We start from the raw sequence: 12,390 nt of genomic DNA, 5'->3' as shown, positions 1-12,390 counted from the left end.
ATTTTCCCTTGATCATCCCTGGAAGTGATTAGAGTGTCCTAGTGACCTAGAGGGGTATACATCCACAAGGATGGGCAAGTGTTGTTTCTATTACCAGCCCCTTACCCTGAAGGTTTTGCAGCTTTAATCTCTGCTGAGGGCTCTGCAGGTAAGGGACTGCACGGAACCAGTGCATCCCTTGTTACCCGCACAAAATTCTCTACTACTCACACACTCTAGGGTCACCCACCTTTACCAAGTGTAGCGAAGTGGTCACCCGCTCCTGCCTTAAAAGGCTTAAAACAGCCCGGGGAGAGGGCTGTGGCAGGGAAGGAAAAGCAGGGCTGATAGGGGAAAGCAGCCTCAGCTTGGGGCCATGCCCCAATCAGGCCGAGGCTGGCTTAATGAGGGCCCAACTGGCCTTTATAAGAGGGCTGGGGCCAGAAGCCAGAGAGAGACTCTCTCTAGCTTCGAGAGGGAGGGACCTGGCTGCAGGGAGCTGAGAGAAGGTACCTGGAGTGGAGCAGGGCTGGGGGAAGGTCAAGGGAGCTGGGGAGCTCTGGCCTGGAAACCCCCAAGGCTGTGGCCTAATGGAAGGCCAATTAGGTAGTGGGGTTGCAGGGGGCAACCCACAAATAGGCAGAGGCAGCAGGTCCAAAACCCCCTTGTCTATGATGAGTGGCTTTTACACTGCAGTCTGCCCCAGTGAGCGGGGGCTAGATGGTGACTGTCAGTAGCCCATGACTGAGGAGAGGTGGGGATAGAGGGTTGGGGTTCCCTTGGATGGGGAGACCCTGAGACTGTGGGGGTACTGCCAGGGGCAGCACCCCAGCCTGAAAGGGGCACCGGGGTCCAGGAGGGACTCGGGCCCAGCGGCAAGCGGGACACTGGCCTGCAGAGGGCGTGCCGGAGGCTGGAAGAGCTAATTCTCTGGAGGACCAGCAGGAGGCGCCGCAGGGGTGAGTCCCGCCCCATTACACCAAGTTCCTAGGGTTCAAGGCATAACCCTCTTAAATTAGGCACCCACCCTTACCCTGTTCCTAGGGCTCAGGCATATCCCTGTCAATTTAAGTACCCACCCTTACTCAATTCCTAGGCTCAGGGCATAATTTTGTGCAGGTTTGCAGGACCTTTTACCAATGAAAGAGTTTACACAGTAATATCCTTATCCTGATCCTCTATCTATTAACAATCATCAAAACCAGCCCACACTACACATACAGTGCTCACCACTCCCAGTCCCAATAAAACAGACGAACTTTTCTTGATGGTCAGTCAGGATCAGGTCCAACTGGGGGACTCCAGTTTCTGCACAGTGTCATTGGCAGAGTTCTGAGGTCTGGCAGCTCTGATAGGGTTGTGTCCTGGAGTTGGTTCCCAAAGAACTTCCTTTTGGACCCCAGTTTATATAGTGAAACATGAGTCCTGCTTAACTGTACCTTAACCAATCATTATACTAAAATTTTACTAACCAATCCTAACATACGGTAACAAAATTCTCCAACCAATCCTACCCCACCACCGTAATTGATTTACACCTAGCAAAATTAATTATGTAACAGACAGAAACAATCGAAGAATGAGACAGAGATCATACAGTCAAACAATAGAGAAGCGGGGACCATAAAGACAAAGCAATAAAGAAATGGGGATTTCACAACCACAACTTTTGATAACTGGTTTCTTGCCAGACAGAATGCTATCACACTAAATTTTCTTTAACCAGCTTAAGATCTGTTTCTTTATCTGGTGATGGTGGGTACTATTAGGATGGATCTCCTTCTCAACAGCCTGATATTACAATGTTTTAATGTAATTTAGATGGAATGTGAGGATGTTACTTCCTGCTTCTCATCTAATGACTGCTGCTCTCCTAATATGGCTGCAGACAAAGGACTTAGGCTTTAGGCCTTACAATATGGCTACAGGAAAAGGCCTTATCCTTACACCCTTGAACACCCTGAGCTCACTTGCTCCTCATAGAGCCTGTGGCAGCCAGGAGATTGCTTTGTACTGCTACAATGTCCCAATGCTTCCGTTTGTCTTGCCTTTGGCAGCTGAAGCAGGTACATACACTCATCCTAACTTGCAATGTTTATACTATTGCCCTTTGACATGGCTTCAGTAAGGAATCTCCACACTACAAATTTGGCTAGTTAGACACTTGTTAGTCCTGACTCAGAATTCATGTTTCATCTGTCAATTACCTTTCGGGACACTGTTTAGTCCTGAGTGTGAACATTGTGTTTTAAAAGACAGAGAACGAGGACGGAAGTGGTAATAATATATTGTATGACTTCTGTTTGTAAGACAGTAGAGTACAAAGCACTTGTGAAAATGGCAAGTTTACAGTTGGCTCTACGGGTTTTCAAGTTATGCCCTGATATACACATTGTACACAGTTTAAATCACTGGGGTTACCTGTAATATAGGTGCCTGATATTTCCTCATTGATTGGCAATGGGAAAAGGATCAAGCCCAATGACAATGTAGAATTTGGTCTTAGTATTCTAGGCAATTTTGATTTTCTTTCTAGAAAAGTGTCTAAAGTATCAGGCATTTAATTTTAATACTGTAAATGTTAACTATAGTGCTTCTTACAAAGTGAGGGTCAAATTCTGCAGTCTTTTCTTAGACACAATTCCCACTGGTGTCACTGGGAGCAATGACTTCAAGTCTCACCCTGAGTGATTAGTTAATACATGCCTGTAAAGAGCCTAGCAAACTATTACCACTATATAAATATGAAGACTAGAAGAAGAAAGCCCTAATACTGAAATTTGACTTCAGCCTACAGAGTTCAATGATACCCAGAGTATATCTCTGAACGCTGGACAGAGGAATACATTGCACATTAGAATCCTTGCTATTGGGTATTTGCATATCAGTACCCAGAATGCACTTGGGTGTATTGAGTTCTGTCCCACACTCCTAGGCTTCATAGCTATTCCTTGTCCTGTGTAACACCATAATAATTTGCATCCGAAGAAGTGAGGTTTTAACTCACAAAAGCTTATGCCCAAATAAATCTGTTAGTCTTTAAGGTGCCACCAGACTCCTTGTTGCACTTGTACCTTGTATGATATGAACCTGGTGCCATAATAATAATCATGATAGTGGGTGGGTGAGTATGGTATGTATCAAATCCAAAGAGACCTTCAATTTAATGAAAATTACAAAATGGGCGTAAGACATTTTCGGCAAAACCAGGCATATGACTATGTGTGGTTAATTTGTGGTTGTTACTAGATTTGTACTGGGTTCACTCTTAGATGGAATATATGTCATCTAGACTGAGTAAATGTGTTATGCAAGACAATAGAACTCGTATCATGTGTCTTTAGAAATGCAGCAGCATGGAATAGTATCAGATAGCAAGTAAAAAAAATATAAAATTGTGTCACAAGTGTACCAAGCAGACCTCAGTTTTATGCAAAACTACTCTTCTAAAATGGCAGTAATTTAACTATAAGAAGAAAAAAATAACCCAGTTTCCATATTGCAGGATTGGTAAAGTCTATGTTTAATGTTGATGATGTACTTGGAAAAACACTGTGCGTTGTTCGTCTGAGGGTCAGATCTTACAATAAGTGGGAAATTACAATTGTAACTTAATACTAAGTTTTACGTGTAATTAATTTCGCAAGAGACAAACATTGGCTGGCTGACAAAAGACCTCATGTTCAAAACCTCTGCCAAATTTATCACACAAGCTTTTATCAAATAATAACAATTTACTTAATTTTTTTAACATACAAGTTTTACTTTGCTGTTGCACATAAATGGTCCATCCTGGTCCCAATGAAGTCAACAGAAGCTGAAGGAGACTCTTGTAGTGTACAGTATTTAGCAATGTTCAAGATTTTATGACTCAGTAGAAAAAGAAAAGTAAGGTTTAATTAAGCTACATGTAGAAACATTTTCAATAATGTAATATCACAGTTAAGTTGTTGTACAAAATGTGACTGGTTTTTGCTTTTATTCACTAGCACTGGCTCACAGAACTGGAAATTTTAGCTATGATCTTCGCAGCTGCAGTCCATGATTATGAGCATACTGGGACCACAAACAATTTCCATATCCAGACAAGGTAAGTGTGCTTCATCTTGTGATAGCTTGTCTGAGTGCAGCTGTTGCAGCACGATCTAGGAGAAAAAGGAAGGCAGTTTAGTGGCATAGATCTGAGGTTCATACCCTATGGATCACAGCTGCAAGGCTCAGTGCCACTGGCTGTGGTCAAGATAGTACCTTAGTACATTGAAGAGGAGATTCTTGGCACTCATTCAGCGGGAAATGCTTCACCTGACCAGCAATTTCTCAAAAGTTGGCCTGGCTGTGAACATTAAAGTTCTGCTTCCTAAAATGTTTTACTTCTTTGGACACAGACGGCAGTCAGCTTTGCAGCCCTTACTTACCTATGTCATCCTTGCTCATGTGAGTAGCCTCCTTGGCTTTGATACAGCTAATGAGATTACTCATGTGAGCAAGGACAACATGTGAGAATAAGGATCACAGGATCTGGTCGCATATCTTTAAAGTGAAATCTTCACGTTGGTCACTCATTGATATGTGAGATGTCATGGCAAAATGCTTGGAACACTGACTGACAAGGATGCCAGTTGTACAGAATATTTCTGAGCGTTCTCTCTTCTCATTATCCTTTGTACCCACTCATTTTATTTCTGGCTTAGTACCTTCTTATAGTATCCCATTAGGTCATCTATTTGAAGTCGGCCTCCCAGTCCCCAGACACCCTCCCTGCTGTCCTCCATATCCCTCCTTAAATGCTGCTTCCCCTCCAGCAATGTCTCCAAACCCACCTGAACTGTTATTTGGGGTGTCGTATTTGTTTGTATTAAGTTGCAAGATCCTTGGGACAGGAGGACATTTTCAAAGACACAAATGGCAGTTAGACGGGTGGGGGTGGGGGTGGGGGGAGTCTGAGGTGCCTTTCTCTGCCTATTTTGAGAGCATCTATACTGTGTACTGTGTAGTCCAATGGAGAGAGCACTGGACTGAGAATCAGAAGCCCTGTGTTCTTGTCTGGGCGCTGCCACTGCCTTGCTATGAAAGTCTCTTTCCCTCAAGTTCCCTCCCTGTAAAATGGGGGTGATATTTACCCAGCTTTTAAAAATGTTTTGAGAGCTACAAATGAAAAACACTGTAAGTGGAAATTTAATGCTATTGCAGTAGAAAAAAAGGTATAAAACGCATAGCATGCCCTTTCTTCCTTAATCCAGAAGTGCGGGTGGGGTTGGGCCTCTCATGATATGGCATATGGAGACATTTAATAATAATTAATAATTGACTTAAGTATATTTTTGCTGAAATGACTATATCATTTAAAAGTATGTTGGGCAGGGATTGCTTTGTTTTAACTATAGAAAAAGCTATCTTTTTTTCTTTAAATACTGTAGGGCAGATCCTGACCCACTGCTGCCCTGAGATTGCCCAGAGTAGGGGAACATCTGGTGGTGCTGTCTCTATCACTGAAGTTTGGGAAAGAGGTGTGGGCAGGACTCCGTACGTCAGATATCACTGGCTTCCATAATGACCCCTTGCCCATAGATACAGTCGGTATGAGTTAGAGCAGCCAGGCATCATTGGGACACAATGCCCCACCCTTGAATGAGAGTTAGATTGTGGAACTAGGGATCAGTCTAGTGCAGAGTGGCTCATCAAGTACCTTTGCACCCCCTCCTCAGCCGTACTGAAATACTGAACAATTATTTTGGCAAGAAAACCTCTCTTCATAAACGAGAACAGAAGTTCTTCCACTTACCTGAGGTTATACTGCCTGCCAGTGGTACGCTTTAAACGCTGTAAGGACTGCATACAGGTTAATCAGTTCATGTACTTTGGGACATATGGTTTGATAAATCTGATGATGAACAAATTCCATGTCTGCAGCTAGATTATCAGCAAAAGCCCTTTCCTTTTCAATATACTGGTGCATTCACACAGTCCGGCTAAAAATAAATTGTTGTATCACTTCAATCAGTTGTTCTAAGTTTAAACTGCTTTTCTATTTTAGGCTTTTATATTTTGGTTTGAAATACTGCAAAAGTGGAAAATAAATTAAGCTGTTAAACTCTGAGTTTTACAGTTAAGTACTTACTAGTACATATTGAATCTGACCCTAAAAAAAGAGAGCTATTCGCCTTTCATCCATGTTTCTATTGCTTCAAAAAGGTAGAAGAAATTGCCCTCAGAGTCATGTCAAATTTCTGCACTGATTAAAAACAACCATGATTAGCTATGTGGATCAAAAAAAGTGTGCTTCACCAAAATACCTGATTGGCAAATCATAGATTTTCCCATATTAATAAGAGACTGGACAGAAACACTGCCATTATTTAGATAGGATATGCTTTGTTCACTTAATAAACAAACTTTCCAATCCTGCTTTACTTCTGTAGTTTCCCTGGTACCATACCATACACGTGAGTGGTTAGTTTGAATTTTTTAATAGTACTCATTGTTTCAAGGGTACATTTCCACCTAACTAACAGCAGAGCTAGCTGAGTAGTGAAATCATCACAAAGCACTTTAGAACAGGTTTCAGAGGGGTCGCCGTGTTAGTCTGTATCAGCAAAAACAATGAGGAGTCCTTGTGGCACCTTAGAGACTAACAAATTTATTTGGGCATAATTTGTCATGGGTTAAAAACCACTTCATCAGATGCATGGAGTGAAAAATACAGTAAGCAGTATATATATATATATATATCACAGCACATGAAAAGATGGGAGTTGCCTTACAAGTGGGGGGTCAGTGCTAATGAGGCCAATTCAATTAAGGTGGCAGTGGCCTATTCTCAACAGTTGACAAGAAGGGGTGAATATCAAGAGAGGGGAAATTACTTTTGTACTGCTAAGGATGCCAATGTAATCAAGGTGGACGTCGCCCATTTCCAACAGTTGACAAGAAGGTATGAGTATCAGGAGAGGGAAAATTACACTTTGTAGTGACCCATCCACTCCCAGTCTTTATTCAGGCTTAATTTGATGGTGTCCAGTTTGCAAATTAATTCCAGTTCTGCAGTTTCTCATTGAAATCTGTTTTTGAAGTTTTGTTGTTGAAGAATTGCCACTTTTAAGTCTGTTACTGAGTGTCCAGGGAGATTGAAGTGCTCTCCTACTAGTTTTTGAATGTGTCACAATTCTTGATGTCTGATTTGTGTCCATTTATTTTTTTGCATAGAGACTGTCAGGTTTGGCCAATGTACATGGCAGAGGGGCATTGCTGGCACATGATGGTATATATCACATTGGTAGATGTGCAGGTGAACCAGCCCCTGATGGTGTTGCTGATGTGGTTAGGTCCTATGATGGTGTTCCTTGAATAGATATGTGGACAGAGTTGGCAATGGGGTTTGTTGCAGGGATTGGTTCCTGGGTTAGTGTTTTTGTTGTGGGGTGTGTAGTTGCTGGTGAGTATTTGCTTCAGGTTGGGAGGCTGTCTGTAAGTGAGGACTGGCCTGTCTCCCAAGGTCTGTGAGAGGGAGGGATCATCCTTCAGGATAGGTTGTAGATCCCTGACGATGCGTTACAGAGGTTTTAGTTGGGGGCTGTAGGTGACGGCTAGTGGTGTTCAGTTACTTTCTTTGTTGGGTCTGTCCTGTAGTAGGTGACTTCTGGGTACCCTTCTGGCTCTGTCAATCTGTTTCTTCACTTCACCAGGTGGGTATTGTAGTTTTAAAAATGCTTGATAGAGATCCTGTAGGTGTTTGTCTCTGTCTGAGGGATTGGAGCAAATGCGATTGTGTCTTAGAGCTTGGCTGTAGACAATGGATTGTGTGATGTCGTCTGGATGAAAGCTGGAGGCATGTAGGTAAGTATAGCGGTCAGTAGGTTTCCGATATAGGGTGGTGTTTATGTGACCATTGCTTATTTGCACAGTAGTGTCCAGAAAGTGGATCTCTTGTGTGGACTGGTCCAGGCTGAAGATGATGGTGGGGTGGAAATTGTTGAAATCCTGGTGAATTCCTCAAGGGCCTCCTTCCCATGGGTCCAGATGATGAAGATGTCATCAATGTACTGCAAGTAGAGTAGGGGTGCTAGGGGACAAGAGCTGAGGAAGCGTTTTTCTAAGTCAGCCATAAAAATGTTGGCATATTGTGGGGCCATGTGGGTACCCATAGCAGTGCCACTAACTTGAAGGTATAAATTGTCCCCAAATCAGAAATAGTTGGGATGCAGGAAGAGGTCATATTGTCAAGCACACTGTTGTGACTTAACAAATTACCACTAATGATAACTAGTGATAGCAAGGTCATAACCAGGGGTGGCTCCAGGCACCAGCGCACCAAGCGCGTGCCTGGGGTGGCAAGCTGCGGGGGCGGCCTGCTGGTCGCCATGAGGGCGGCAGTCAGGCTGCCTTGGGCGGCATGTCTGCGGGAGGTCTGCTGGTCCTGTGGCTTTGGCAGCAATTCAGCGACGGGTACGCCGAAGGTGCGGGACAGGTGGACCACCCGCAGGCATGCCGCCCAAGGCTGCCTCACTGCCGTGCTTGGGTCGCCAAAATACATAGAGCCGCCACTGGTCATAACTCTTTAAAAATAATATTTAGAGCTCTCTTTATACAAGGTAATCAAAGCAGACCTTTCTCAGAATAGAAGCTACATATTATTTATCAACTTTTCAGTCGCAAAGCTCCCCCTGTTGGTGAATGCATTACAATATTATCTTCTACTGCACATGAGTAGTTTGAATAGCTTGATTTTGAGTACTTCTGCTTGCTAGATTAGTACCTCTCCTCTTATTTGATATAGTATGACATTCAAAAACACTACAATAAAGGAATGGTCAAGTTTCAAAGTCAAGCATTCAAAATTTGGGAAATGCCAGAATTATGGTTGCTTGTGCAACCTTAATTCAGCCCCTTTATTCATTATGATACAGTTGCTAATTAATTATATGATCACATATACTATTTTTTCCATAGGACACCTTCCTCATTCAGTGCACAGGATGGATGTTGCACTGTGAATGAGCAGCTACAAAATACTTAATTTTATCCTTAGTCATTCAACATGCGGCCCCAGGCCTTATTCACTACCCACTATTCAAACATTTCGTTCAGATTGGCTGGAGCTGCTGCTGCTGAATCCAATCCAGTCTTTTTTTTTAAAGACAAAACACACCAAACACACACAAGAGAAGACAGAAATGAATAATAAAGTTAGAGAATGCAGCTTCTGTCTGAGACCTGGCAAATCTGAGCTAGCATCAGGCAGTTTAAGGCATTGCTTTTAGCTGCCTCTAATCACAGACTCAAAGCAAAATATGCAGTCTTGGCCGGCTAAGCAGGACACTTCTAAAACAGAAGGCAAAAAAGAGAGAAAGAGAGGAAAGAGAATAAATAAGGTGGGAAGGGAAAATGACACTTGAGGGAGGAGGTGACAGCAGGAACCCAAGTCTCATTCCTGTTGGTATCAAGTGTCAGAGGGGTAGCCGTGTTAGTCTGAATCTGTAAAAAGCAACAGAGGTCCTGTGGCACCTTTAAGACTAACAGAAGTATTGGAGCATAAGCTTTCGTGGGTGAATGCGTCTGATGAAGTGGGCATTCACCCACGAAAGCTTATGCTCCAATACTTCTGTTAAGTCTTAAAGGTGCCACAGGACCCTCTATTCCTGTTGGTGTTCAGGATTTAGCCAAAGCCAGGAGAGGTAGCAATGTTATGAGGTTCCCTCTGTCTGGTCTGGTCTGGTCTGGTCAGGACACCTTTCAGGAATGGGATGAAGTCCCAGCAGTGTCCTCGTGGTTTCTGGAGTCCCAGGAAATGACAAGGAGGCAGCCCTGATGGCAAGGGCATATTCCTTCTAGCCCAACTGGCATCATAATTCCCCAACAAAGTTGGTTTTTAAGGCCCTCCATAAGTGGAGATGAGAGGAATAGTCAACTTAAGAGTACAGGCCCCTGTGCACATCTCAGGTTGAGCTTCCAGAAAATGGAGAACACACAGAAGCCACTTGCAAAAAGTTTGGTTTAAATGACTTGCCCGACATCACACAGGAACTCTGTGGCACCAGCTTGGGGGGAGGAGGGCATTGACATTAAAAGAAAGATCAGTTCTCATCCCTGGTGCCATAGCTGCCCCAAGCAGCTGGGAGGAGCAATTGCAGGAAGAGGCCTGCTTGGGCACTATAACCCTGGACTGGAGCATGCTTATCATGGGTGGAATCTTCAGTGAATGTAACTGCTAAACTCTAAAAAGTCTCTACAGATCATGTGTGAACTGAGATTTTCAGAGGCTAATAACTTGGTCAAATTCAGATTGATTTCCACAGGTCAAACCCCTTACATCAAGGTTACCCCCATCTGGCACATTTCAAATCCCCACTCCAAAGCATGGAGGCTCAAGAACTTCTCTGTGAAATGGTGTTTAGAATTTTTTCACATGGGAGGAACATATATTTCCCCTAACTCCATTCTGAGAAATACCGGAACCATTTTTGCTGAAATTCCCCCCACCTCTTCCTAACTCCTCATTCTAAAATAAAATCAGCCTGAGGTAGATATCTAGCATGGATTTAGCCCAAATGGTTGAAATTCAAGAAAGTTATAAGCAATTGAAAACAGGGTTTTATAGTGGGAACTGTCAGACAACTTGAAGTACAGATCTCACTCCTTGCCCCACATATAATATCATATACGTTGTATTATTATAATTTTTTTTAGTCAGAGCGAGCCTGATTTTGCAATCTTTTCTTAGGACTCAGGCAAAACTGCCTTTAAATTCAATGAAAGTTTTCTTTGTGTAAATACTATAGGATTGGACCCTTATCTTGTATACCTCATGAATTAGCTGTTTTATTGCTAAATGATGTAACAGGTACAAACATGAAAGAAGGCCCCTTTGATACCACTGGATGTACCTGGTCCAAACGCTTGTGAGACAGGTGGAAGAAGGAGTAATATTGTTTGAGGATATTATTTTTTTCTTAATTTCATTTTTTCAGGATTTTCCTCACAAATTAATTTCTCTGATGTATTAATTACATATTATAAAGAGAAAACAATGATACATTCAAAATCTGGTCCTTGCCCTTTACAGTAGCTAATATGGCAAGTAAGTTCAATTACCGGCATAGCTGCACTTTTTTTTTATTATGAGGCATTATCTGTGAGGTTTTCTTTTCAGATCTTTATCTTCTAGGACGAAATAAATATCATGTCAAACTAAATCAACAGACCCTTTAATGGCAACAGAGCCCCTTTCTCTCTATTATGCTAACATCAGTGTCCTGTTGCTAATCACACATTTTTTATACCTAGGTCAGACGTTGCAATTTTGTACAATGATCGTTCTGTTCTTGAAAATCATCATGTGAGTGCTGCTTACAGACTTATGCAAGAGGAAGAGATGAACATTCTGGCAAATTTAACCAAAGATGACTGGAGGTAAGATCTATTGGGACATTAAGGATTATTCCAATAAATAAAAAGGGTAGGTCTTCTCCTTTGCACCTCATTTTGGATATATGTACACTTTGAATTGGAGGTGACATACTCATGTTAACTCTCTTTGAGCTAGTGCACTAAAATAGAATGTAGTCCTGGCAGCACAATGGGCTAGCCACTCCGTGTATGTACCCATCCAAGACCCTAAGCATGTACTAAAGGCAACGATTCCATCCCACTTTCATGGCTATGTTCTATTTTTAGCACGCTAATTCTGAGAGCTAGAGCAAGTATGTCTCCTGAAGCTGAGAATCATACCACTAGCCTGAAGTGTAGACATGCCCTTTGAGTTCTAGCTGAAACTGAAGAAGCCTTGGAAAGGAAGCATGTAAGAGCAATTGGAACTTAAGTGGGCATTAAAAAAGATGATCAGAATCGTAATTGACATTTCACAATAACTTGAGCCACAATATCATAAATGATAATTGTTGAGACTGCCTTGAGGTCTTCCATTATTAAGAAAGTTGCTATGGTGTACAACAGTGCATGCAAAGAACTCAAATCACAAGCCTTCCTGTGTTACTATTGGTAGAGCTGTTATCATTCAAGTACCCCTAAAATATCTAACCAATAGCTGTATTGCAGTGTTACTGGCAGGTGTGCTTCTGGGAATGGTGTCCCTAAAGACAGAGCGCCAAATTCTGCTCACAATAATACTGAACCTGCACAATCCAATTGTCTTCAGAGGAGTTGCAAATTTGGCCCATCATGTACATAAAGCTGCAGTACTGGCCCAGACAGAAGCCTCTTTGTATAACACCTTCTTGTTTGCATGTATTCGTTTATTTCCTCTTTGGAATCAGACCATCGTTAGACAATTCAGTTGCATGTAGCTGAATTCAGAGATGGAATATGTAAAACTGGCTTATAGACAATCAGGGTGTTAATATTTAACAATACAGGGAGTTAAAACCTATTGCTTTTTAATCCATTAATTACCCTTAA

General features: G+C 42.4%; 1 protein-coding gene across 20 annotated transcripts in view; it reads left to right on the top strand.

The window, feature by feature from the left end:
• The window catches only part of PDE1A (phosphodiesterase 1A), a 284,525-nt gene that overhangs the window by 222,383 nt on the left and 49,752 nt on the right, over positions 1-12,390 (top strand). For all 20 annotated transcript variants that reach the window (XM_065561945.1, XM_065561933.1, XM_042860654.2 and 17 more), the window contains 2 exons: positions 3,969-4,069; positions 11,260-11,385. In XM_065561945.1, the coding sequence (XP_065418017.1) occupies positions 3,969-4,069; positions 11,260-11,385 (227 nt within the window). The remainder of the gene's footprint in view (positions 1-3,968; positions 4,070-11,259; positions 11,386-12,390) is intronic.

The sequence above is a fragment of the Chrysemys picta genome, chromosome 11, assembly GCF_011386835.1.
Source record: "Chrysemys picta bellii isolate R12L10 chromosome 11, ASM1138683v2, whole genome shotgun sequence".
NCBI classification, from domain to species: domain Eukaryota; kingdom Metazoa; phylum Chordata; order Testudines; family Emydidae; genus Chrysemys; species Chrysemys picta.
This window is presented reverse-complemented; position numbering and strand designations above follow the sequence as displayed.